General features: G+C 32.7%; 3 protein-coding genes across 3 annotated transcripts; all 3 read left to right on the forward strand.

Moving 5' to 3' along the window:
• Positions 1–7,062: 7,062 nt before the first annotated feature.
• On the forward strand, positions 7,063–13,582 carry LOC128188280 (uncharacterized). Its single transcript, XM_052859242.1, has 8 exons — positions 7,063–8,140; positions 8,349–8,406; positions 8,554–9,808; positions 9,955–10,228; positions 11,498–11,696; positions 11,828–11,889; positions 12,736–12,811; positions 12,905–13,582. The coding sequence occupies exons 1-8, from the start codon at positions 7,070–7,072 to the stop codon at positions 13,180–13,182; spliced, it is 3,273 nt and encodes a 1,090-aa protein (XP_052715202.1). The 5' UTR covers positions 7,063–7,069; the 3' UTR covers positions 13,183–13,582.
• Positions 13,583–18,114: 4,532 nt separating this feature from the next.
• Positions 18,115–18,894, forward strand: LOC128188282 (uncharacterized). The gene has a single exon (XM_052859244.1). It carries the CDS (start codon positions 18,335–18,337, stop codon positions 18,743–18,745), a length of 411 nt encoding a protein of 136 aa, XP_052715204.1. The 5' UTR covers positions 18,115–18,334; the 3' UTR covers positions 18,746–18,894.
• A 1,248-nt stretch (positions 18,895–20,142) lies between these two features.
• On the forward strand, positions 20,143–24,391 carry LOC128188281 (TLC domain-containing protein 2-like). The gene is made up of 4 exons (XM_052859243.1): positions 20,143–20,622; positions 21,328–21,410; positions 22,016–22,098; positions 22,673–24,391. Exons 1-4 carry the CDS (start codon positions 20,387–20,389, stop codon positions 23,051–23,053), a joined length of 783 nt encoding a protein of 260 aa, XP_052715203.1. The 5' UTR covers positions 20,143–20,386; the 3' UTR covers positions 23,054–24,391.
• Positions 24,392–26,956: the final 2,565 nt, after the last annotated feature.

Below are 26,956 nucleotides of genomic sequence, written 5' to 3' on the forward strand. Positions count from 1 at the left end.
CTATCGCATTATCATCAAGTGTATACTGATAAGTTTCACTTTTGCTTTTAATTTCTCTAGCCCTGTCATGTGCAGTAATAACTGAAAATCAGTTTTACGATTACAAATCATCATGTTTCAATATAATGGGTTTTAGTCTCACTCTTGACATGTAAATCATTTTTTCAGAAATGTCTGAGGAAAAACAAGCTGTTTGGGCCAAAGGTTTGCCTGGAGTACCCAAAGCAATGTTTTGGCCAGGTATTTTAGGAGGGACTGGGGACAGTGTTTATGTACATTCAGATGAATCTCTGTAAGTATGTTTTTATCTCTCATCAGAGGAAATATTGTTTTGATAATATTTTCAAGTTAAAGTATTTAGAATATGAAGGTGACCATGATCTAAAGAGCTGTAAATAAAAAGCATAGTCATTCTTTAGAACCAGTGGAATGTTTTTCAAGAAATCTCAGTTAACTTGAAGAGAATTTAGATAAATTTAAAAAAGTATAACCATTGAAACTAAAAATAAAAGGGGGCAATGTCACAACATTGGTAAAAAAAATTCTTCAGTAGAGCCATTGGTAAAAAAATTCTTCAGTAAGCCATTTTTTATATTCAACCTTATTCTCAGTCTCTGTTCATTATCTCTGCAAAGGTTACACACACTGAAATGAAAATTGGTATTCTGGTTTATCATGAAAATATCCAGTATAAGTTTTGTTTTGGGAATGATCAGACAATTTTTGACAGTCATTCGCATGTCCAAGGGCATGGAAACTTGACTTACTTGACTTATTCCTGTTCGCTCCTTGGGGAGCATAGGGCCGCAACCACTCCTCGCCAGCGGTCTCTGTTTTGGGCGACTTTCTTTAACTGGGCCCAGGTGAATCCTGGGCATAGGGGAAGGGGGCATAATTATTTTACAAACATCTCTTGTTAAAATTGTGTCACACCTAACAAAAGAAATAGGAATTTAACATTGAGTATCTACATTGTAGATTTTTTTTGTCATTAAATGCACCATGCCTTGGTAATGCCATAAATTGAATGTCGACCATTGCTCTTTGAACTTTTTGTTGTAGGAAGATTGGTTGATGTTTTTGTATTAAACTGTTTATCTGTTGTCGTAGATTTCAATACAAAGAACAGGTGCCTTTCAGGATTCAGGAAACTGCATTCTATAAAGATCTTGGAATGAGTAATGTTTAAATGTTACAACCCCCCCCCCCCCCCCCCCTCCCAAAAAATGTGTGTGTTCAAGGTTTCCAGATTCCCTAAAATATAATAGGTATTAATGAGGTTGGATATTTTTTTTTATGAGACAGAACTAGATTTAATTTCAAGAGTTACCTCTCTCAAACAATTTATGCAACATGGTGTGAAAAATGTCACTTAATGCAGTACAGCACTAAATTTGTGCTCTAAAGATGTTCACTTGATGCTCTAAATAAGTAATCATAAAAATAGGTAAGGGGGGATTAATAAAAGTTGCTAAGGGAAACCTTAAACATGCAATTTTTTTTTTGGTTTTCTTGTTATTTTAGAATGGATGTTTTCGTTGGAGAAATTTTTGTGGAAAAGTTAATGTTACAGGTCTGCTTACTTTGTAATCATGTAATTGCACATTTTCTGTTTATGAATTTCCAAACTTAAATCCATTATTAATTAGCATTTTCTTAGGTATTTCATAATGAATGATTTGTTATATTTGAAAGTAAATGTAAGTTAATTTTTTTTCAGTATTTTGACATGTACACAAAAAAATTAATTATTTAGGATTGAAATATGAATGATTGTTGGATAAATGGAATTCAAGTTTGTTTTAAAAAGAGGGCCAGGCCCTCATAAAGAGAAAGATAATTTTAAAAAAATGTAAAATATGTCTTAAAAATCCTCTCAAGAACCAGGAAGCCAAAAATATGAAAACTTGTGTGAAACATCATGATGTTATTAGTTAAGATTAAAGTTAAATCAAAAGGTTGTCCCGGGGTCAATATAGGTTTATATTAGAGAAATTCCTCTTAACACATGTGGCAAATTGCTCTATGCATATTTGGAAGAAAGAAAGCTAACTTTGAACTAGTCTCTGTCAATAGAACAGTTTAATGTAAGAAGTCCAAAATAATTTAGTTTGGTAAGATAATATATGAAACAACTATTTCTAAGCAGACAGTTAGTTAATAAGCTATGGTTAATTTGAAAATGTTATTTCAATCTATTTTTGAACAAACTACTAAAGCCATTTGTTTAATGTATATTATAGCTGAATGATTAAAACTGTCATAATACAGATGTCAGTTTTAAGATACATGTATGTGTATTAATTAATTTGCAACAATTTTTGATGCATCTCTACTTTTGCACCTATGGTGCTTTTGTGATTTTTGGGCTGTTGCAATTTATTCTGTTTTTTTCTTTTATTTGTTTTTAGCTCACCTGAGCTGAAAGCTCAAGCGAGCTTTTCTGATCACATTTTGTCTATCTGTCTGTCTGTAAACTTTAACATTTTCCCCAATGCCCCAAAATTGTTAACCCAATATATGTTGGTGCATTTGGCAGATAAAGGAAAAAATATATATTAATTGTTCTGGACTTAATTATTCAATGATTTTGGGTCAGAGTAGTAGGCCATTGTTGCTCAGGTGAGCAATATGGCCCCTGGGTCTCTTGTTTCTACTATTCTATAAATAACAATTACATAGCATCCAAGAAAGTGAAGATCTACTTTTTTTAGTTATTTAAAGATGTATATGATACAATGTTTTACAATATTGGAGAATTGGGTGATTTTTAAATTGATGATACTAAAAATTCTTATACAGAAAACCTGAAAAGGAGACCTGCAACCCTAAAGGCCTTCTTGGCAGACATAGAGTGGACATTAGAGACCATAAGGGTAAAGAATTTTTATACTTTGTTGCAAAAAACTCGAGGATGAAAGGATAATTAATAAACTTCAAATCATTTGAAAACATAATTTTCCCAGCCATGCTTGTCTATCAAAATATTGGTTTTTATATTCTTGGAAACATTGTTTTATGGTATAATTGGAACCATTTTGTCTGTCCACCTTGCTCTTTGTCAGTCTTTCTTTGTAGTCATTTTTTGAATGGAACATACTTTTACAAGTGATAAAAAACAGCTTTTTATTAGCTCACCTGAGCTGAAAGCTCAAGTGAGCTTTTCTGATCACCCGTTGTCCGTCGTCCGTCCGTCTGTCTGTCCGTCTGTAAACTTTTTACATTTTGATCATCTTCTCTAAAACCACTTGGCCAAATTTAACCAAATTTGGCACAAATCATCCTTATAAGAAAATGAATATAAATTGCAAAAATAAAAGGCCAGATTGTATTCAAAGCGGAGAAAACCTCGAAACTGTAAAAAAGGGGGGTGCATTTTAAAAAATCTTCTTCTCAAGAACTACTGAATTAATCTTAACGTAATTTAGCATAAATCATCCTTAGGGAAAGGAAAATATAAATTGCAAAAATTATAGGAGAATTCTGTTCCAAATTTGAGATAATTGCGAAAATACTAATAAAGAATGGCTCGTTATTCCAAATATCGTAGACTGGCAATTCATTGCGATAGACTGGTCTTATGACAGGCATCGCCAGTCTACCGCATCTCGAAAACGAGGTTCTTTGTTTGAAGCTGGCAGTTTGTTGTGCAACAGTTCACGTGCGAATAGACTCTATGAAACATGAAAATAACATTGGTGCTGATTATTGTGAAGTAAATTGAGGTTAAATATTTCAATGCGTTGTCATTTTCACTTGTGAGGGTGGTTTTAGCTTGTTTTGAATTTTTCGTTTCATTTTGCTTTTTAACTTGGGAAACAATCGCCTTGTATTTGGAACATAAACTTCGGTAAATAGGCAGTTGATTGTTTACCTGCGAAAATGATAAAATCTGATGCATTAACAACGTACTAAAGTGCATTTCCCTCTGTTTTTATTGTTTATTAATTTCTAATTGTGTCAACAAGGATCAAACAAGGGAGCGACTATGATTGAAACTCGATTTTTGATCGGTGACTTCGCCGGAATTTCCTTCGAAAGAGAATTTGAAGTAGCCATGTATTCCGAGTTCATAATCGTGTAAATTAAATCCAAAGACCATAAAAAGATGTTTATGAATGTGAAAAAAACTTTTTCACAGCCTCAGTTAAACCCTGTTGTGATTAATCACCCGCGACTGTCTTATCTTTAGAAGTTATAAATACGGGTGATGCAAACACATATACCGTGCATTGAAAATTACAATCGATAATCATTACATTTCTTGTTGATACTACAATAAGAAGGTAACTTGTAGTTATTTAATAACTCTGCCAAATTAATGCAAAACCGTTTGTTTACAGTTATCTTCAAAACTAAAAACTGTTGTAATTGGGTCATAGGGTAGGACTAATTTCTCCAAAATACACAGTGCATAAACTGATTTTGTGTCACCTGGCTAACTCAATTACAAAACATTTTATCTATATAATGTATGAATGCATTAAATAAAATGAAATTTAACAAATTGGATAAGTTTTTAAAAGTTGCTTATCATTCTACGACTGACGCTGAAATGTTTGTTGATCATTGGAATTGTCTTGCTAAACATTATATACTTGTGTACAGAAAAATCAAAAGGATGATGTGCTATAACTACTTTCTGGGGTCCTGTCTCATTTGATAAATTATTTTAAATCTGCAACAATTTTGGTATTTTTCAAACGAGTAAATAAAAACTTCTTTTTAACAGTTCTGACACATTATAATTATGAGGATATCCGTGCATTATCATTATTTTAAAGAAAATATTGCAGCAGAAAATCATCTTGGTTTGTAGCCGTTTGTTGTTTTTGAGAGAATGTGAAATAATTAATGGGCCTTAGTACAGAACTGATACCTGTATGCCTGACAATACATTAAATTATATAGCTTTTTAACACATCATGTGACAACATTTTTTAGTCAAATGTTTTCATCGATCAAGTGAGTAAGGCTATTTAAAAACGTCACACAAGTTTACATCAGGTAAACAATTATTTAAGGGAAGACCAATTAAGTTTTTACTGTAGCCTTAGCAACTTTTGCCACAGAGTTCAAACACTGCACACTGCCTTCCAGACTAGCTGGCGATTCTCTGTCCGTCAATCTTTGTTAACTTTCACATATGAGATACTAGTATCAGCTGTGAAAATGAAATGTATCTCATCTGCATGGTATATTCATAGAGCTTGGCATCTTAAATAAACACACTAAAAATATTCACTTAGATGTGGAAAATGATAATTACACTAATTTAAGTTCGATATTTGTTTTCATAAATACCAATATACCAAACAAGAAATATTGCAGGTAAATGGTAACTACCTTTTCCAGTATTTTCATCATATAAAATAAATATGCATTGCATGGCCTCTAAGACAACGTATTAATGAAATAAAATGTTGGCATCCTTTAATTGTGTAGATTCAAAATGTTCAAATTATGATTACACACAATAAGCTAGGCCCACAATGGGTGCTGATTTTTTAACTGATATACGTCTTAGGTAATGTATGATTTTTTTTTCCCCCGCCGCAACGCGGAGCGGGGACATAAAAATTCCGTGTGTCCGTCCGTCACACTTTTTTGTAAGCACTCTCATGCCTACAAATTTCGACGGATTTTCATTAAATTTATACCAAATGTTTATACTACTTTTACCTTAGTCAAGTTCGAAAATCAGCATTGGTCGATACTTTTTTGTTGGAGTTATGGGACTTAAACCACAATAATGACTCCGTTTTATCCAAAAATTGACCTTGTAAGCGCTCTCATGCCTACAAATTTCGACGGATTTTCATTAAATTTATACCAAATGTTTATACCACTATTACCTTGGTCAAGTTCGAAAATCAGCATTGGTTGATACTTTTTGTTGGAGTTATGGGACTTAAACCACAATAATGAATCAGCCTTGGTCGATAGACTCGATACTAGTATACTGCTTGACCGGCGGGGGACCCAGGAATTCTATTCTTGTTTATCTTAAATGAGCTAATACTGTTCACATATGTGCAAAAACTGTAGGAAATAATATACCGGTGTTATATATAATTAATATATCGTAATATATTTTCACCCCTACCCCTTTATAAAATATTGAGTTTTAGGTCAGAAAATTATCATGGTACTTAACTTTGCTAAATATTAAATTTTACTGTTCATAATTATTTAAGGACACACGAGATGTTCCTCAATTTTATATAATTTTCCTTGATAAATTATTCCTTATTTATTAACATTTAAACCTGTTAATTCCCAAAAATTCAAGGTTTATTACCAGGCTATTTTTAGAGCTATAATATTTAGAATTTTCCTTAAAATAGCATCAAAATGCATTTGAATGCTTATAAATAAAGTCATAGTATATATTTTCAATTGAACACTTTATATCTAAATAAAAAAAGTATCATATAACAGGAAAATATAATTATGGAATTACTTGGTGGAAATCTTCACATTGTGGAGATAGGAAAAAATAGAAAATAATGGAAGATAGGTCGCGTCTGATTGTAAATTAAGTGTGTTAAGTCAATGTAGTTCGCCATTGTTGCTCAGGTGAGCGATGTGGCCCATGGGCCTCTTGTTTTGAAATCATTTTAAAATTATGCACGGAGACTATTGCTAATTCAAATCATATATTTTGTAGTTTTTGTGTGGATCAAACTGTCAACCAGGGAGAAAATTACTTTGGTTCGGTGATGATAAGGACAAGGATACTGACGGAGATGGTATCCCTGACCATCTTGATGACGATGATCACAACGATGGGATTCCCGATAGCAAAGACAACGACGACGATGGCGATGGAATAAGCGATGACAAACAATACTGCGACAAAGACGGGTGCACAACCTTGAAAGATTCCGATGGGGATGGAATTCCTGATCACCTGGACGATGATGATGATGGCGATGGGATTCCCGACGATAAGGAAAAAGACACAGATGGCGATGGGATTCCTGATTATTTGGATGATGATGACGATGGGGATGGGATTCCAGACGATAAAGACATTGATGATGATGGGAACGGGGTACCAGACAATATGGAGGACACAGATGGAGATGGAATCCCTGATCATTTGGATAAGGATGATGATGGAGATGGCATTCCAGATGACAAAGAGAAGGATACGGATGGTGACGGAATTCCAGACTATCTGGATGAAGATGATGATAATGATGGGATCCGTGACTCCCAGGACAAAGACGATAATGGAAATGGTATTCCAGATCATTTAGAAGTCGACAGTGATGGAGATGGAATTCCAGATTACCTCGATGATGATGATGATAATGACGGGATCCCTGACCATTTGGACAAGGACGACAAAGAGAAAGACACTGATGGTGACGGAATTCCAGATTATCTGGATGATGACGATGATAATGATGGAATTCCTGACGTTGATGATGACGATGGCGATGGTATTCCTGATAAACTTGAAATTGATACAGATGGTGATGGGATACCAGATTACTTGGATAATGATGATGATGGGGATGGAATTCCTGACTCTGAAGATAAAGACGATGATGGCGACGGAATTCCAGATGACAAGGAAAAAGATACAGACGGTGACGGTATCCCGGATTATCTGAATGATGATGAGGATGGAGATGGTATTCCAGATAGTGAAGACAAAGATGATGATGGGGATGGTATTCCTGATGACAAAGAAAAAGATACAGATGGAGATGGCATTCCAGATTATCTCGATAATGATGACGATGGTGATGGAATTCCAGATAGTTTAGACAATGATGATGATGGTGACGGTATAACTGATGATAAGGAAAAAGACACTTATGGAGATGGAATTTCAGATTACTTAGATGATGATGAGGATAATGATGGAATTCCAGACTCAGAGGATGATGATGCCGATGGAAATGGCATTCCTGATTACAAGGAAAAAGACACGGATGGTTATGGTATTCTAGACTACTTAGATGACGATGATGGTAATGACGGAATACCTGATCATCTTGAATTTGTATTTGATTTTGAGTCCTCTGATGAGGAATGGAAACCTAAAAAGGATGACTGTATTGAATCTGATGAATCTGATGAGGTTTTTTCTGATACAAAATGTATTCGGCCATTCCTATCAAAGGTACAGATAACATACTGTTACTTTAGTGTTCTTATTTTTTCTTTCTTTTCTCATTCTTTTTTTTCCCCAGTCTTTGTGTAATTTTTTAGAGACACTTGGTCCATTATTTTGAAACTTGAAGTGATTTGGGGGTGGCGGCAAAATAAGATAATTGTAAAAATGACTGTAATATTGAACACAAAGGCATTTTATTTCGATCTTTTTTAAGGATGGGACATCAAAAGTCAAGATTGTTGCTGAAGGAGATGCATGTGTTAGTGAAACAGGTATGTGAATACTGCATACAGGATTATTTTTTCGCACCATGTTAATTTCGCCTTTTGCCACTTATTCTATCTATTAGTCCGTGACTAACGGACTAAGGTTAGAGTCGAACCCTGGCATGTGTATATAACCTTATCCCTTTCTTCAAGTTTCAGTTGCACCTGTTGTAAAACATGGAACAAAGCGTGTATATGACAAAAGGCATGCTTGTTTCTTTTGTGGTGACACTTTCTCCAAGATATCATCTCATCTGCAAATGAAACATTCAGGAGAAAAATTAGTAGCCGAAATTTTGGCTAAAAAGAAAGGAGGAAAGGATAGAAAATTGCTTTGGAAGAAACTAAGAAATATGGGAGACTTTCATTATAATATAAAAAGAATTACAGAAAAAAAAGGACACTTGATTGTTGAAAGACGACCAACAACTGAAAAGGATTCAAATGAATTTCTTCCCTGTCCCCATTGTTTGGGTTTTTTTGTAAGAAGTGAACTTTGGAGGCATGCTAAAGAATGCCCTTTTCGATGTCAGAATAATGAAGAAGAAAAGCCTTTGGTCTATTCAGCCCAGATACTGCTTTACTCAAACTTGCATGAAAATTCAGATTTGCAGGAGAACATTCAGGAAATATTAACAGGAATGAAATCTGATGGTGTCTTGAAGGCAATACAGTCTGACAACAGTTTGATGTCCTTTGGATCTGCTATGCTGAAAAGAGTGGGAAGAGGAAGATTACCTAATGTCAGACAAAAGTTACGACAGCTGGGACGACTTTTAGTGTCATTAAGGTGCTTGTCAACAGAGGCAGCTGTATTTACTGATTTCATCAAACCAAAGGAGTTCGACAGAGTAGTAGATGCTGTTAAAAAAATAAGTTCAAACCCTTCAGAGATTACAGAAAAAGGATGTCAGAAATACAGCCTTCCCTCCCTTGCTCTAAAACTTGGACATTCTTTGAAAAGATTAGCTGAGGTAATAAGAGGAAGGGCAATACGAGATGGTGATGATGAGAGACGAAAAGATGTAGAAAACTTTATCTTATTGCATGACACTGAATGGGCTGACAAAATAAGTAGCCATGCCAGACAAACAATTGCTGAGAGGAAGTACAATGAACCAGACATATTGCCATTAACCTGTGACATAGTAAAACTGAAAGACTTCCTTCTTCATGAAATTGTCAGGCTGAGTGAATTACTGTTGAAAGACATAAATGCTGTCAACTGGAGAAACTTGGCAATGGTTGTTTTATGTAGAATTACGATATTTAACAAGCGCCGAGGGGGAGAGACCAGTCAGATGAAACTATCGGCTTACGTAAACAGAAAAACTGGAGAATGGAAGGATGCCGAAAATCTGGAAATAATATCCACTTTATCACCAATTGAAAAGAAACTGATGGACAGGTAAATATGATTATTGAGTGTCTCAATATTTTAAAACAGTTTTGGCTTATTTTTGACAACAATCATTGGACAAACATTTCTACAACATAATGTAACAATTAACGCCTATTGTATTTTCATTTGTTTTGTTTTTGGATGGATTTCAGGCTACAGCTTGTAGAAATAGTTGGAAAGAAGAACAGAAAAGTCCCTGTTTTGCTAACTAAAGACATGTGGAATGCATTAGACTTGCTTAACAGCAAAAGGAATGCCATTGGAGTTCCTCTTCAAAACCCTTTCCTGTTTGCTGCACCATCTTCCAAGTCTGGGCACTTGAAATGTTGGGATTCCCTCAAATGGATAACAAACAGAGTGGATTTAAAGAATCCTGAACTTATTACTACAACTAATATGAGAAAATACATCGCAACAGTTTCACAGGTACACATGTAAATCGCCTCTTGCTCGTGAGAACTTTTTTTTGCATAATTACTCAAAATACTGTAGTCTGCTTGCAAAATTATAGGACAGCAGGACTAAGTTTTTTAGTCCCCTACCGGTTTCACCGGAGGGGACTATAGCTTTCCTCTGCGTCCGTCTGTCTGTCTGTCCGTCCGTCTGTCTGTCCCACTTCAGTTTTCCACTGTTTTTTTTCTTTATGCGTTGGACGAATGATATGAAACTTGCTGAGCAGCTTCAAAATATCAAACTACAGATCAAGTTTACACTTTTGTAGCGTCTGGTTGACATATTTTCAAGAAAATTAATTTTTTATATTCCATTTTTGTAATGTTCGGGTTCGTTATTGGGCTCGGTGTTTATCAAATAAACGAGGAAAGTATGTTGTCAGTAATAATATCATGCATTACTTGGACCATTCCTTTTATTGTTTCTAACAAACAAATAAGTTCTGTTAAATACTATCAAGCATTGTGTTGTAAATTTAATCGACAGGGTTTTTTGTATTATTACAATCGGGTTCGTTATCGGGTTGGTCTGTTGAGACGGTAAGAAATGATATTCTGCATAACAGTGCATTGTTTTCACAAATTTCTACAAACCGGTAGGGGACGTGTATTGCTTATGCGATACTCTCAGAATGCTTGTTCAGATGAGTTTTGTGGCCCATGTGCCTCTTATGTGACCATTCTGACTGAATGTGTATATACTTATGGCATTATCATATGGTTCAGTTTTCTGGTATTTTGATACTATCTGCTTGAAAAGTAGGGGTGTATAGAGATGGGGATGTCTGTCAGTAACACATGAGGGAAGTCAGCTATTAACAAAATTCTTCCTGTATCACTGAAACATTTAATAGAAGCTCTTTTAAAAAGTGCCATTTGTACCCTGTTTTATGTTTGGATAGGAAAACTATTTGGTGTTTTCAATAGTAAAACATAAATGCAGGGTCTGCCATTTTTTCAATAATGTTGATGGTACCCATTTCTTATCTGCAACTCCTTGATCTTATATCGCTGAATAAAATTATAAAAAATTTCACAATGTTTATTAATTACTTTGTAACCTAATTTTATTTTTTGAACTGGACAAATACTTGTTGTTTACCATTTCCAAAAAAATAAAAATTTAAAAACTTTACCATTATACAGGAGAAGATGGCAGGGTATTGTTGTGTGAACTCTGTGTTCATAGTACCTTTAGTGTGTAAGCCTACCAGATGAACCCTTAATGTTATTTTTATTTAAGATAGTTGATCTGGATTCCAAGAACGAGCTAGAATGGCTGGCAAACCATATGGGGCACACCCTTTCCGTACATAGGAAGTACTACAGACTCCAAGAACAAACTCTTGAGCTCGCAAAGGTCAGCAAATTGTTGATTGCTGCAGATTGTGGAATGGTCCATAGATATGCTGGAAAAACTCTGGATGATATCACATTGGAAGGTATACAAAATTTGATTTCGTATTGCTCTGAAATCCCCACGTGGTTTTAAGAGTGAAGCATAAAATTGACAAGAAGTATTATTTTTATATTTGTCATGACAAATGTTCAAAAAAGGCAATTTGTATTTCAGAAATACAGTTAGATAAGTCTGAAGAGGAGGATTGTGATGAGCAAGACTGTTCTTCATCAGAGGTTTGTACAATTTTCTTTAAAATACTTTAACTTTTTTCATGCCATCAGTATATTATGTTCAACTGTTACCATCAGGATGTCAAAACACATCTTGTAAAATGCAGATCAAGGCCTCTCTGGGTTATAATAACCCCAAGATATCAAATGATCAATATATCATGAAAATTACTGAGATCCCCACCCTAAATCATATGCATTATTGTTCCTTGTGTAATGGCAAGTCTTGTTAAAATTGCAGTTGAAATTAGAATTGAGTATACATATCTTTAAAAAATATCCAAAACACTATTTAATCAGTTTTCACAATTAAAAAAAAAAAGAAACTTGATTTTTTAGTGTATTTCAGTAATGGTACAAAAAATATTTCCTAAAATTTTAAGAAATTTTTAACAGTTTATCAGAGGAAGTTGAATATTGTTGATAAGTATTGCCAGAATGATTTGAAATCCATGCTACAGATCTGATTTTAGTATTGCTTGGTAGTTGATGGTACAAGCACATTACCTGGGTTTTTTTTATTTCAACAGTGTTGTCATGGTTGCAAAAAATTTTTGTTAAAATTTCAAAATGCCAGTAACCCTCTTACAGTTTTTCTCAGATATCAGTAAGATTAGATACATAAGTGGATTGTTCAAAATATGTAATCATATTGGGTTTTTGACAAATGATGTTGCCATGGTTATGGAAACAAAAATTTATATTACATTTTTTTAAAAATGTCATTCCTTGTATAGTTTTGGTCTATGTTACATAAGTAGACAATATATAGATGCATCTTTCCTCATTGTAAGTACTGTATACACCTGTAAAGCCACAGTCTCAGCAGATATTTCTTGGTTTTTTAAGGAGTGTCAGGAGAGGACCCCCCCAAAAATAAAGGACAGTAAACAAAAGCAGAAGGAACAAAAGCAAAGCGAGAAAGGTAAATTCCTAGAAATGCCTTGAAGAAAACTTATATTTCAAATGATATCCTAAATCGGAAAATTATAGTTCGTTTCACTCATATTTTTTGTAGATACGGAATATGTTTGCAGTAATGCAAAGAAATGTACCAGAAGGCCATGGAAAGAGGAAGATAAACAAGCATTAAGAACATCATTTCATCAACATTTTACACTATGTTGTCCTCCAAGTAAGAGTGATGTAATGCTACAGGGAAGGAAGTCGGACAGAGTTAGAAAGTTAATCGAAGAGAGAGGGTGGACTGCTGTGAAGTATTATGTTTGGAATCTAGTGCAACAACATAAAAAAAGGGGCCAAAATATGACAAATGCCAAGGAACAAAAAAATTAATTGTGTCTCGGGCCAAATTTTGAAATTCTGGTAAAGCAGGCAAATTTTTTTTTTTTTACTATCATCTTATGTTTTCAGTCATCAGCAGGTTGTCAAACTGATGCAATATTAAGGGTTTTACTTTTTGCTTGGTTTTAACCATACAGTAAAACAGGCAGCCAAGTAGCTGGAACAGATAATTGCTTTTTTGAGCATAATTCATTTTATTCATCAAGTGTTTAATATATTGAAAAGTCAAGAGAAATGAAATCACTATGCTAAAAGAGTCAAATCATTATTGGAATATTTTACTGTAATTTGACCTCATATACATTTCCATTAGTTTAACTTGCATACTTGGTAATGAAACACCAATTGAACATGTGTTATTAGTATGTTTGAATAAAAAATGTAAATCAAATTTTCAGTTCCATCATTTGATAAGTACAAAAGACATGAACAGTCTAGCGAAGAAAATGAGAGATGGTAAAGTTTATTTTATAGTCAAAAGATGACTGAAATTGTTGTAAAATTCCCATTATCCATGTTATTAGATTAATTGCACAGAGCAATTATAACTTGGAAGATTTCTGAGCTGCGTTTAACAAAAGAACTTACGACCAATTTAATAAGTGCTAGTTAATCACAAACTAATCAATAGTTTATTCTTATGGCTGAAAAACATAATTATGGGAATTAAAATATTTGTAAACACATGGTTTATGGCAATTTTGTTCATTACAGATCATTTTTTGAGACTGTAATTATTTACAACTTTGTCGTAAGTTCTTTTGTAAAATGCAACCCTGAAGTTCAATATGAGGATAAGAGAATGACAAATTGTAACAGAGAATTGAAAATGCATGAGATGCAAGTATCCAGTCATGGAGAAAGAGAGACAGTATTAAGATTATTTAGTTAATGGACAGAGGGGAGGTGCCATTGATAATAGTTTATAACTAGAGTATGCAGAAACGTCAACACTAGTAGAAATTTTCAGAGAGAAAATATTAAACAGAGGGAATACTTGGTGAGAAAATATACATAAACAATGTGGGGAATATTTAGTGAGAATGGAGAATGTATATGGGGGGGGGGGGTATACATTGAGAGAATAACTGAATAAACAGTATAGGGAATATTAAGTGAGGAAACATGTCAACAGTATGGGAAGTAATAAATAAGAAATTCAGTAAGAAAACATATAATCAGTATGGGGAATATTCAGTGAGAAAATATTGTGGGGAGTATTCAGTGAGAAAATATTGTGGGGAGTATTCAGTGAGAAAATATTGTGGGGAGTATTCAGTGAGAAAAAATATAAAAACAGTATGGGGAATATTCAGTGAGAAAACATTGTGGGCAATATTCAGTGAGAAAATGTATTATAAAACAGTACGGGGAATATTCAGTGAGAAAAAATATATAAACAGTACGGGGAATATTCAGTGAGAGAATATATATAAACAGTACGGGGAATATTCAGTGAGAAAATATTGTGGGGAGTATTCAGTGAGAAAATATTGTGGGGAGTATTCAGTGAGAAAAAATATAAAAACAGTATGGGGAATATTCAGTGAGAAAACATTGTGGGCAATATTCAGTGAGAAAATGTATTATAAAACAGTACGGGGAATATTCAGTGAGAAAAAATATATAAACAGTACGGGGAATATTCAGTGAGAGAATATATATAAACAGTACGGGGAATATTCAGTGAGAAAATATATATAAACAGTATGGGGAATATTCAGTGAGAAAACAGTATGAGGAATAAACCGGGTAAATCGGCGAGATAGTTTGAAAACGGACTTGGATAATGAGAATATTGTAATAGAAGTCTAAAGCAATTTTGAGGATTTAAAAAGAAAAAATGGATGAGAGTGATGTCCAGAACAGTATGAGGAAAGCTTAGTGAGAATGAACGCCTGGATTGCGAGGACCGTAGTTTTTTCTAAATTAAAATAATTTGATCCAATGTATCTGTTATACCGGCTATATATTTGTAGGAATTTATATATTTTAAAATAAATGAAAATAACATTACAGTAATATAAATGAAATCAAACTATATAAGACACTGAACACTGTTGTGAAAGGATATATGTATTCTATACATTCAGAGGGGTTCCGAATTTCATTTCCTCTTTATTCTGTGAGAAAAATTATTTCCCCATATACAAAAACTCCCAAAAGACATTGTTAAAGGCAAGCAATCAAGATATGCAAGAGGTGTTTACATTCATAGACCTTTGTTTAATAATGATATATTATAATTATTTTAAACAAAGTGTAGGAAAGAGGTTTCCCCATAGAACTGGTGTATGACCCATTCCTCTTAATACAGGAAAGTCGGGTAAGAGAGAGAGAGAGAGTGTGTGTGTGTGTGTGTAAAATTATTTTCAAATGGGATATAATCCTGGAAATAATTTTTATGCTTGAAGAGATCATGGTTGGACAGTGCATTCTTTTTAGTGCATTCATTTTTGCTTTTAAGGGTGTATGTCTGTTCTCTATTCTAATAGAACACAGCAAATAGAAGGGTGGTGATTGGGGTGTATATCACCTCTTAAAACAATAGATTGTTTTGATACTTAGATTATCCTGGGGGCATTGTGTGTTGTTGACACATTCTTCACAGTAAAGAATTCATTGAATGAACAGTCAACTAATTGGAGTACAACACTCTTAAAATGTTATGAAATTGTGTTGATATAGCAAGTTATATTTATTTGACAATTTAAGAATGGATTTTTCTCTTTTTTTTCACATGCTTAATCATACAACTAAAATATTTTTATCTCAAAAATTAATTTTCTTCTCTAAAACAATTTTCAATTATTAATAAATACAATTTCAGTTATTCAATTCATCACGATTTTACAAATGAACATGCATAGAAAAGTATAGTAATGCAAAGTAATGCCAAGTAATGCCAGCATTACACTCGATTTTTGGAAGTAATGCATTACATTACCATTACTTGTAATGCTAAAATTGTGGCATTACACATTACTAGCATTACTTTGAAAATATGTAATGCATTGCAATGCATTACCATTACATTCAGCATTACCCCAAGCCTGGTTGACATGTATAAAAACAGTAGCAGGCATTTTAATGAAACTTAGTAAAAGCACCACCCCATTACTTCATTTCTTAATTATTATCTTAAGAACTTTAAAATTATTAAAAATTGATTTCTTTTGTGATCTCTCTCTCTCTTTCTCTCTCTCTCTCTCTCTCTCTCTCTCTCTCTCTCTCTCTCTCTATATATATATATATATATAAAGGGGAATGGTCAAGAATTTGGTAAAAGATTATTTTTCCATTTTTAATTGTTTACAATGCATCAGCAAGGCAATTTTAATAAACCTCCTGTTAAAAGGAAGCCATTTAGAGACCATCTTTTTCTTGTCGTTTTTAAGCATTTATAAACAATATCAAGCCACAATAATGTAATTTCATTTATGTTTTAATGTAAACACATGTACTTTAAACAACCTTACTTTTTATCAGTAAAGCACATTTTAGCAATTTTTTTCTGATAAATTAAGCTATATAATGTCTCTAGCGGAATCCATCACATTCATGAAAATTCATGAAAATGAACAAAAATACACGAAAACACTAATGACTGTTACTTACGTTTATGGGAATGTAGATTCAAGGGTTACGGTGACCCGAGATATCCACGAAAATGGAGCCACCTGAAAATAATAGGACTCTACAATCACAGGTATTTCAGCATAGCAAGACAATTTACCCTATCTTTATATATCCTGTAAAATTTTGACATTGCGTATTTTCAAGAACCAGAATGGAAATTAACAATATTTTACATGGATAACCTCTGTATACGAAATTTACATTTTCTACTTTTGCTGTTAAGAAAACAGAAATGCCAACACACAAACGAAAAAGGTAGAATTTATGGGTGTGTTCTCCGAACGCCTACTCCTCAATTAAAAATAATAATTGGTCAAGGCAATTATGGGGCCCTCTAAGGGGACACAGGTAGACTTTACCTGTATATACTTTGGGGCACAAGTAGACTTTACCTGTATATACTTTGGGGTACAGGTAGACGACATTATCTTATATTTAATTCAAAAAAAATAAATAAAAGGATGCAATAAATAGAGCTATATAACCTAAATGTTTCAGTGAAATAAAATAATCATTAAATATTATTTAAAAAAATAAATAAATATCTTTCTTCATTTTTAAATTTACATCTTAACAAAATAAAACATTATATCTTAAGGTATAAATTAAAATCAGAGATTTTAAAGGATGAAAATCTAAATTATGACTGAGATAAAATTATGATAAAAAATCACTTTCTTCAACAAATTTGTCCAAGCTGTGAATAAACGAACGACATAAGCTTCAATAAAGTCATAAAACCAAGTAATTGAACATCATTATGGTAAAAAAAAATCACTTTGATATTTTTTAAAATATTAGTTTTAAAATCAATTACTGTAAAGATGTTGAACTGAACTCATCCAAGCTGTAAATAAATGATGTTAAACTGAACTCATCCAAGCTGTAAATAAATGATGTTAAACTGAACTCATCCAAGTTGTAAATAAATGAACACAAGCTGCAGAATTGTATAAATATAAGGAAAGAATCCAGACATCATCACTTTTAACTCACAATGGCAAATGCACAGATGAACGTTAAGTTCATCACCAACAGAAGAGGGGGACATAATCTCACATTCAATGGCTACATTTACCGGTTAAATCGAAGGACGGACAACAAGATCTTCTGGAGGTGCACTAAATCTGGATGTTCCGCCAGTATCTCAACAGAGAACGACATCCCCACAGGTTTTGGACGACAGCAACACACCCATGCAGCGGACAACACTGAAGTTGTCGCCAAACAAATTATGACAGCCATCTCCAGAAGATGAAGTACACAGATGAAGTTAGGCCCATCCCCTCCATTTTCAGCGAAGAACTCAACAAACTCCGAGACAACGAATGGGACGACACCAGCAGAGAGCTCATTGAGAGGCTGCCGACTTTCAACACCGCCAGGTCATCACTCTACAGAGCCCGCAGGAAACAGACACCACCACTTCCAAAGACTACAGCAGACATCAGACTGGAGGGGAAATGGACAGAGACAGAGACGGGTCAACAATTCCTTCTTCTAGATGACATCTTCCAGAACAACAGGATACTTGCGTTTGCGACAACAGACTACCTTCAAGACCTTGCTGCCAGAACAGTGGGTGAATGGTGACAGACTTATTTGGAATCACTTCGGAACCAATGGACCACGGACCAATAACAATTTAGAAGCATGGCATGGGAAGCTGAAGAGGATGGCCCTACACGCACACCCAAACATCTACACTGTCATCAAGATATTCAAGGACATCCAGAACAGCAAAGAAATTCTTCAAATCCAGAAACAAGCAGGAGGAACCATTCATCAACCGACAAAGAAGTATGCGACCATCAAGAGGAGACTGCAGACCCTGAAGGAGCGATACCAAGACGGGATCATCGACCTTATGACCTACGCAGATTCAGCATCGGAACTTCTTCATTTAGGACATTGACATAGTGACAGTGAAAGTGAAAGGACATTAAGACAGACTCCGTGCCCAAATTACTTTGTAAATATTGTATATATACTGGTATGAATTATACTTTTAAAAATTTATGAATTGTTATTAATGTTTTAGACAACCATGTATTTATGAGTGTTTTAAAACAGTGCTATGTGTCCAAAAAAGGACAATTGTATATAAAATGGTATGCAATTTTAAAACATTTTTTTAATTTTTTTAAATTATATGTAGTGCAAATAAATAAAATAAATATATTAAAATTGAGTCAATGTTTTCTTTTTATTTATGCAACAATTTTAATTATAACGACATTCAAAAATGACAGACTGTTATATTATTTTTCATTCAAGGAATCACAGGTAAAGTCTACCTGTGCCCCTTTAGAAGGCCTCATAATTGTCCAGTATAATTGTATAATGATAATTGGGCAGTAGGCGTTCGGAGAATCAGCCAATTTATGCACTGCGTCAAAACTCCTGATTTTTAATTCACTACTATATTCTTGACCACAGATTTCCAGATTTATTTCGACATTTTTGACAGATCGCTTTAACTCTATTGGAGTGATGCAAAAGGATGTAAATCAATTGCTGTGCTAAAATGTTTTCCATGTGATCACATAGAGAATTCGAAATGGGGTCAATGTTACATGAATGATAGTTTAAATTTTGTTTGTTTGTTTTTAACTGGAAATCTTGGGGAAAATAGTACGTAAGAATATTTGTAGGATGTTTTTAAAAATGAAATTTTAGTCTAGTCAACCTATCGAAATTTTCGCCTAACCTCATGAAATTTGCTACAAAGCTTGTTACCTTTGAAAACAAAGGTATTCATATGCACAAATTATATATTCAGAATATGTATTTCTAAAATTTGCGGAAAATATGTTTTTGGGGTTAAAAACTGGGTTATCATTGAAAAATCGCTGTAATCTGGAAATATTTAATAACTACATGAAATAAATGGGTGTCAATTTATGCTGAAAAAATGAAAGGATTGAATATGTACAACTGATTTAAAAACTTTAACAACAAATATTCAACGATTTTTGGGGTTAGAATAGGATTTTCAAAAAGAATTGCGGAAATCTAGAAAAAAATTATAACTAAATTAAATCAAATGGGTATCAATTTATGCTGGACTAAAAGAAAGGATTGAATATGTACAGTGCGATTTAGAAACTTTTTCAACAAATATTCACGAATGTTCGGGGTAAAAAATAGAGTTTTCGTTATAAAAAAAATCGCGGACATCTGAAAAAAATTCATAACTGAAATATAATTCCGTTATGATCAAAAACCACTTCAGTGGAATGCCATTCTGACGTTTTACCTAGTGCCGAATTGATAGAGTACCGAGCTAACTTGTCCCCGGTGTCAGATTAACGGCTAGGTCATGTGCATTGACAACCACGTACGATTAGCAATGTTGTGTGTACACAACCATTCTTTTTGCATTAAAAGTCTGTTATTTATGCATCGATGACTGCCTAAATTTATAATGATCTGGTAATTTTTTCACCTGTTTCTTTATTTTAAAATCTTTGATTTTGTGTGTACGTACTTATTTTATAAATATTTCTCCCTTTAACGCCCATACGTGGTCCCTTCTCTTATCGTCTGCTCAAACATGTTGTTCACCATGGCGGACGACAACTCGGAAATAAAAAGTGTTGGATCCGATGTTGATCGAAGAATTGCTTTCTTGGTAGTCGTCGTTTCCATAGTTTTCTTTCGCATTTCAAACTTGGTGACTTCCAAGTACATTGAAACTCCTCCCAGAGCCGCTAGTGACCCGTGGAGATGGAGAAACTTGTTTGTGTCCTGGATCCATGCAATCTTATGTGGCTCTTGGGATATTATGTGGTAAATATACCTTAAGAATTTTTTTTTATACTTTTACTCTTCAACAAGATTCAATAACTCTGAATTTCGAGAATTATATCATTTATAGTAGAAAACAAATAGGCGTTGGAAGTAACTTTGTATTGTGCGTATTTATATTGCGTAATGGATATATTATGGAACGCCATGGCTGCCTTATAGCATTAAACTATAGTTACTAGTATATTGTGTCAAATTGTTATTACATGATGTCAAATACCATAACATGGTGTTAATTCATCTTTGCATTTGGTCAAATCATTATAATATGATGTCAAAAACCCATTAGGTGATTATCAATCTTATCTTGATATACTATGTCAATCATCATGTACTACACGTTGTGAAACGGATGTAACAGCAATCCTAAGGCTAAACAATAGGAGTAGTGGGTTCAACCATAGCAAAGGCGCGTAAATAAAGGGATAGTGTATATTATAGATTATAAAACAATTTTTAAGCTTGTTAACTTGATTAAAGGAATGTATATAAATCAATAAACAGAGCAATTTACCGCTATGATATTGTAAAACATAGATCATGTTTTTGTTAAGTTTCTTTTTTAAATTCTGTATTATACAAAAATTTTGACAGACTGAACCTTAAAGACGATGATAGTCATTTGGAAAGTTTATCGAACAGATGACCAGTCCTGTGTAATATAATTGGCTGGATTTTTATTTATAGCTTTACTGCATATCCCGAGATGTTGGAGGATCTCGATGGACACATGAATTACTTCACATATACACTGGTAGCCTTCTCTACAGGTACATGTTATGGATTGTCTCTTTCACTATCACGTTAATTTTATTCATGAAATTATAAATTTATATCCGGTATCATTCAAATGTTGTATAAATATGAAAATATTAAAATGTATTTACATTACCGATTATTTCTCACGGAAACTTATTGTTAATTCATAGCTCTATAGAAACGGTCAGACTGAAATCTACATGGTCGATACCTTTAGCGAGCTAGGAATAATCACGGACTGCACGAAATAATCATGATGATGTCAGATTCAAATTCCCATTGGAGAAGATTTGACTGTTTCTTTTAACTAACTTACTGATGTACATTAAAGTAATTTAGTGAATCTAGTTACTTTTTATAATCAGTTTATTAATTTGTTAAAAGAAAGATGTAAATATAAACGATAAAATGGTTTCTTTGATAATTCATGCGGGTTATGGAGGTTAGTGATCATTGCAGAAGAAAAGTTATATAACCAGCTAACGCGGGTTCTTTATTTTTTCTGCAATGTCGCCACCTTCATGTCGCGCTTGAATCACCAGAGAAACCATTTTATTGTTTAATTAATTACTTTCGGTTTCTCTGTATGTTAATAATTATCGCGATTTTTTTTCAGGATATTTCATTTATGACGCGTTGGATATGTTCTTCAATAATCGACTGTTGCAAGACTGGGGAGTTACTCTGCATCATATAATTGTGAGTATCTCTACAATGTTATACTAAGTAGTCGAAAATTATTTTTTTTAACCCTGCTAAAAAATACAAACATTGCAATTATCAAGATCTATTGCACAATACATGTATATTATGCAACATTAACCTATTTATTATTGATCATTGATTAAATTAGCTTACATATTACAAAAGGTAAATGGCATCTTGCAACCAGATCATGATTTTACCCATAACTAAATGCAAAAGCATATAGAAATCTAAACAATTAATAACTGTCATCTCAGAAACCCCAATACTTTAAAATTTAGATTACTTATGTCATCGTCAAATTCCACAACTCTTCGAAAAGTATGTACTTTTATCAGTAATAATGAATTATTGATTTGGTCTATTCTACAAGGTAAACACTTTGGAATGTATTTTTTATTTGAAATAATCCTGTTTTTTTGTATCCTTGAACGAAATTCATCATTGTTCTCTTGAGTTAGACTGGAATGTTTTAATACTTAAAAGGAAACTGATACACTTTAATTTGATTTAAGAAGTGGGATTTTGGATGTGATTTATAAAAATGGTTTAATATTATATTTTGCAGGTACTTATATGCTTTATCTACAGCATTTGGACAAGTTACGCAACAGCTATAGTCTGTGTTGCCTTGCTGGTAGAAGTGAATGGAGTTTTCTTACATGCCAGGAAACTAATGCAGATCTTCCAGTTTAGCTTTGAACACAAAATATACGTTCTGAACAAATACATAAACTTGATAACTTTTGTCATCTTTCGAGGTGGTCCTATAAGCAGGGTATTTTATGAATTTGCCTACAAATGTCCCGCATTCAGCCTACCTTTACGCGGGGTCTTTATATTCTTAACAGTGGCCATGGCGTGTATAAATGTGATTCTGTTTTGGCGCCTTTGTAAAAGTGACGTTTTGTTGACGTCAAGGCGTAAATATGTAAAGGAAAACAGTTAAGAAACCGCTGCTTATTACTACTAAGCCCAGATTTGCCAAATGAACAAAATACTTTATGTCAATGTTTTTTTTTTCTCGCAAGATATGAGAATAACAATCGGACACTTCGCCAGCGAAGATAATTATATGCACGCACGTCGGAAAGTACTCTCCGACAATTTTTCAATTTTTTCTCACTGTTGATATCATTACAGTGGTTAATTATTATCGTTATTGGTTTAGCAGCCTTTTTAGTATATATATATATATCTAATTTACATAAATATATTTTGAAATACAGGTTATAGTTATTACTATGATACATGTATATGGTTCTATACATTATATTGTACTGATTTCCATTTACAGGTATATTTTAAAATTGTCACATAGATAATTTGAAAATCCGGTTTATTTTTTATTTTTGATACAATATTATATGACTCATTACATTATATATTTACTATTGCATGATATCAATTAATTATTAAGATGTAAAATACTGGTATAACAATCATTTCAATATTTTATGAATGACATGTAGATATTTTTATAACCTATGCTATATTTTTGATACACTTTAATCTCAATAAAGATGTAAAATAACAGAATAGCATTTGCATTTCAATACATATAGTATGACTAACATATTTTGAAAACCAGTGTTCTACTGTTGTGCATTTTAATCCTATTATCGCACGATATTAATTAAGATGTTATATACTCATTTTTAAGATAAAAAAAATACTGCTCCATATTAGAGAGATCATTTTAGTTTTTCTGAAACCGGGTGCTTGTTTCGTGTAATTCAAGTTTATTTTTATATTTTTGATGCAGGAAAAAATTAAATTAATTATATTTTGAAGTTGCTTTTTTATGAAAAGTTAAAGTATGGAATCTGACACTCATGGACGATATTTTTTTTATTTTATATATCTTTATTTGTATTTACCGTTTTTGATTGTGATATTTACACCTTAATCTTGATTTGATTTAAAGTCAGGTGTTTATACAATTACGGTGCTTTTATGTACAATTACCGGTTACAAATGTATTTGTTTTTCTGTAAAATAAAACAGATACGTTTATGTATTGTTTGCTATACGTGTATGTATTATCAGGGTTAACAAAACAAGTGTTTTATTTTAAATCTGTGTTATCGTTAATATATTTTATATACATGTGTATGTTCAACGGCCGATACATATAGTATGTCCAAATGTCGCCACTGTCTTGCAGTTAGTTATCGCATGGCACATAGTTAATAAGCTTGGTTCGTTAGCTATAAACTATAGCGCTTATTTGCTGCATTTATATACACGTACAAATACATATAAAAAATTTTCAAACTTCTTTCTGAAAAAAAGCAATTTACTTTTATTGTGCACAGTCCTTCGATTTTTAAATTTCACTAAATAAGTGGGTGGGTGGGGATTGTGTAAATGCGGCAAAGAAAAGCCTTCGAATGAGTGAAAATCGTGCTTAACTTGAATACCTGTTCTACAGGTTATACGCTATAAATAGTAGCCAATGGCTACAGGTTTAAATATATAAAAGCAAAACATATGTGTTCTAGTACCTATGCTAAATTAATTCATGTAAACAAGAATTTTTAAACTCTGTATCTTGCGTGTAACTCGATATTTGACTTTCAAATTTTGAAGAGGCATTAAAAATAGCCTCATTAACCATTCTAAACGTTAAAAACGGAAAAGACATACCATAACTTATCGACTATAATTATAAAACTATGTTTAGCTTTTTGGGGGTGAGTTTGGCGTGCCATATTTATGCACTATACCCTAATTAATGATTTTTTTTTTTAATTTCTAATTAATGATTTAATTCCAATATATACATGCGCTGATCCAGGAATTTTTTTTTTGGGGGGGGGGGTGTATATAGGGGGCGGTCCAAGTCGATCATATTTTCAGTAATTTTACAGGATATGTAAATGTAAAAAAAATTGAATTCCCTGGGGACGCCTCCAATCCACCTTCTAGATCTGCGCATGCAATAACGAAATGAAAGAAAAAAAGGCAACAGCTCTTCTTTGGTCTTTTCAGGAATGGCTGCGGTTTAGAAATATTTTTTTTTTCATTACCATTTAATATATTGAACACAAAACACAAGAAACCACATGTACAATATTAGATTTTTAAAGGAAAAATTTGTTTTTTTTTCTATTTTTTCGTGATTTGGTAGGTGAGCATTGCCATATTGTGCTTTTACGACGATATGATAAGATGAAGCTTTGCAGGAAATAACATACAAGAAAAAGTAAAAATCGTACACCTTTTAAATTTTATACATATAATATAACCTATGCTAGCCCCCGAGCTATATTTTTCTGATTTTACAATGAATCCATTGTACCAATCTCTATTTATAGTACTCCAAATATATAGCAAAATTTGGTGCATTTACATATTTTCATATGACAACCACTAAAACAAAAAAAAAGACTGTAGACTTTAGTATTTTTACAGATAAGGTAAGAAATGGTATAACAATCACATAACATAATTTGAGGAAAATTGCCATTGTAGTATTTCTTAAATCTGCTTCAAAATACGGAAAATGACAAATTCTTTTATTTCTTTTTATAGTAAATCTACCTGTATATTGAGATGGCCCCTAAAAAGAACCAGATAGTAGATATCCTTAAAACTTTGCAAATAAACTAAGTTGGTGTAAATTACATATATGGTTAAAAATAGAGGTTTGCTATTTAAGTTTTATTCTAACTAGTGATTCTAGCACCAAACAGACACTCTGGAATCATTTCCTATATCTTGACCTTTTAAAGAACCATTATTATTATGACGTCATAATTGATTTATAAAATCTTTTTCCCGTTCTTTAAGGATGACGTTTACTCAGAATGAAAAAAAATTCCACTGATGATAATGAAAAACCAACTACTGTGTGTTGTAGACCTTACATGGTAGTGTTATTCTTCACTTTCAAATAAGTAGGTCAATGACCTACTTTTTGAGTTAATGGCCATTGAATATTTATTGAAAATTGAAGAAAAATCCATAAAAAATTTACTCTATGATTGAGATTTTCTTCATTGTGAAAATAATACGAATTGCTTAATTCTTTGACAAATAAAAGACAGTTTATGAATGGTAGTGACATTTAATAGATACAAAGAATTAAGTTTTCATTCACAATTTTTTAGGGTATTCTAGTCCGAATTTCCTCTATTAGTTTTCAAATTACTACCCATTTTTGATTCAATATTACAAAAAACTGAATGATGATAATGCTAAAACATTTATAGTATTAAACTAAGTATAGTCACAATTCTCTCCTGGCATAAAATTTATATGAGGTCAATGATCAAAATTTTGAGATATGGTGTCTTTTATCATTTTTAAGCATTTTTCAATATTTTTGTAGTGTGTGCCATACGATTATCTAAACGAAAAAGCAAGATAAAACCAACAGAATATATGCAAAATTATGTTGACTAACAAATAAAATCTTAATTTTAAATATTAATGTACTATCAAAAATATTTCAGTGGAAAACAAAATCTGAAAAATTTAATCCGAATTTCCTCTGCTTTGCTAAAAGTCAAGTTTTGTCAGAGCCTAATTCCATAATTTAGTAAAAATATCGATTGTTATGTCAATAATAGTTCATTTCATAAATACTTTTGTATTTAAAACAAATTTTACTCATTAAATTGAACGTTTTAACAATCCGGATTTGAGAACTCAAACCCTGAGTAAACAACGTCCTTAATAAATTATGTAGAAAATAAAACAGTGTCTTGGGAAAATAAACCCCGATACCTTTATTCAATTTGACCTTATTTCAAAGGGGAGGTCAAGAGCATTCTAGTCAATCTATAGATATATATTCTTTAGGCAAAAATGGACAAAACTCCGAGATTTGCCACTTTATTTCCTT

This window comes from Crassostrea angulata, chromosome 6 (assembly GCF_025612915.1).
Source record: "Crassostrea angulata isolate pt1a10 chromosome 6, ASM2561291v2, whole genome shotgun sequence".
NCBI classification, from domain to species: domain Eukaryota; kingdom Metazoa; phylum Mollusca; class Bivalvia; order Ostreida; family Ostreidae; genus Magallana; species Magallana angulata.

Coding starts and splice junctions, on each gene's coding strand:
- LOC128188280 (XM_052859242.1), top strand. CDS start 7,070: ATGGAGGACACAGATGGAGATGGAATCCCTGATCATTTGGATAAGGAT. Junction 10,229..11,497: donor ACATCGCAACAGTTTCACAG/GTACACATGTAA, acceptor TTTTTATTTAAG/ATAGTTGATCTGGATTCCAA. Junction 11,890..12,735: donor AAGACTGTTCTTCATCAGAG/GTTTGTACAATT, acceptor TGGTTTTTTAAG/GAGTGTCAGGAGAGGACCCC.
- LOC128188282 (XM_052859244.1), top strand. CDS start 18,335: ATGACATCTTCCAGAACAACAGGATACTTGCGTTTGCGACAACAGACT.
- LOC128188281 (XM_052859243.1), top strand. CDS start 20,387: ATGTTGTTCACCATGGCGGACGACAACTCGGAAATAAAAAGTGTTGGA. Junction 20,623..21,327: donor GGCTCTTGGGATATTATGTG/GTAAATATACCT, acceptor TTTTATTTATAG/CTTTACTGCATATCCCGAGA. Junction 22,099..22,672: donor TTACTCTGCATCATATAATT/GTGAGTATCTCT, acceptor TATATTTTGCAG/GTACTTATATGCTTTATCTA.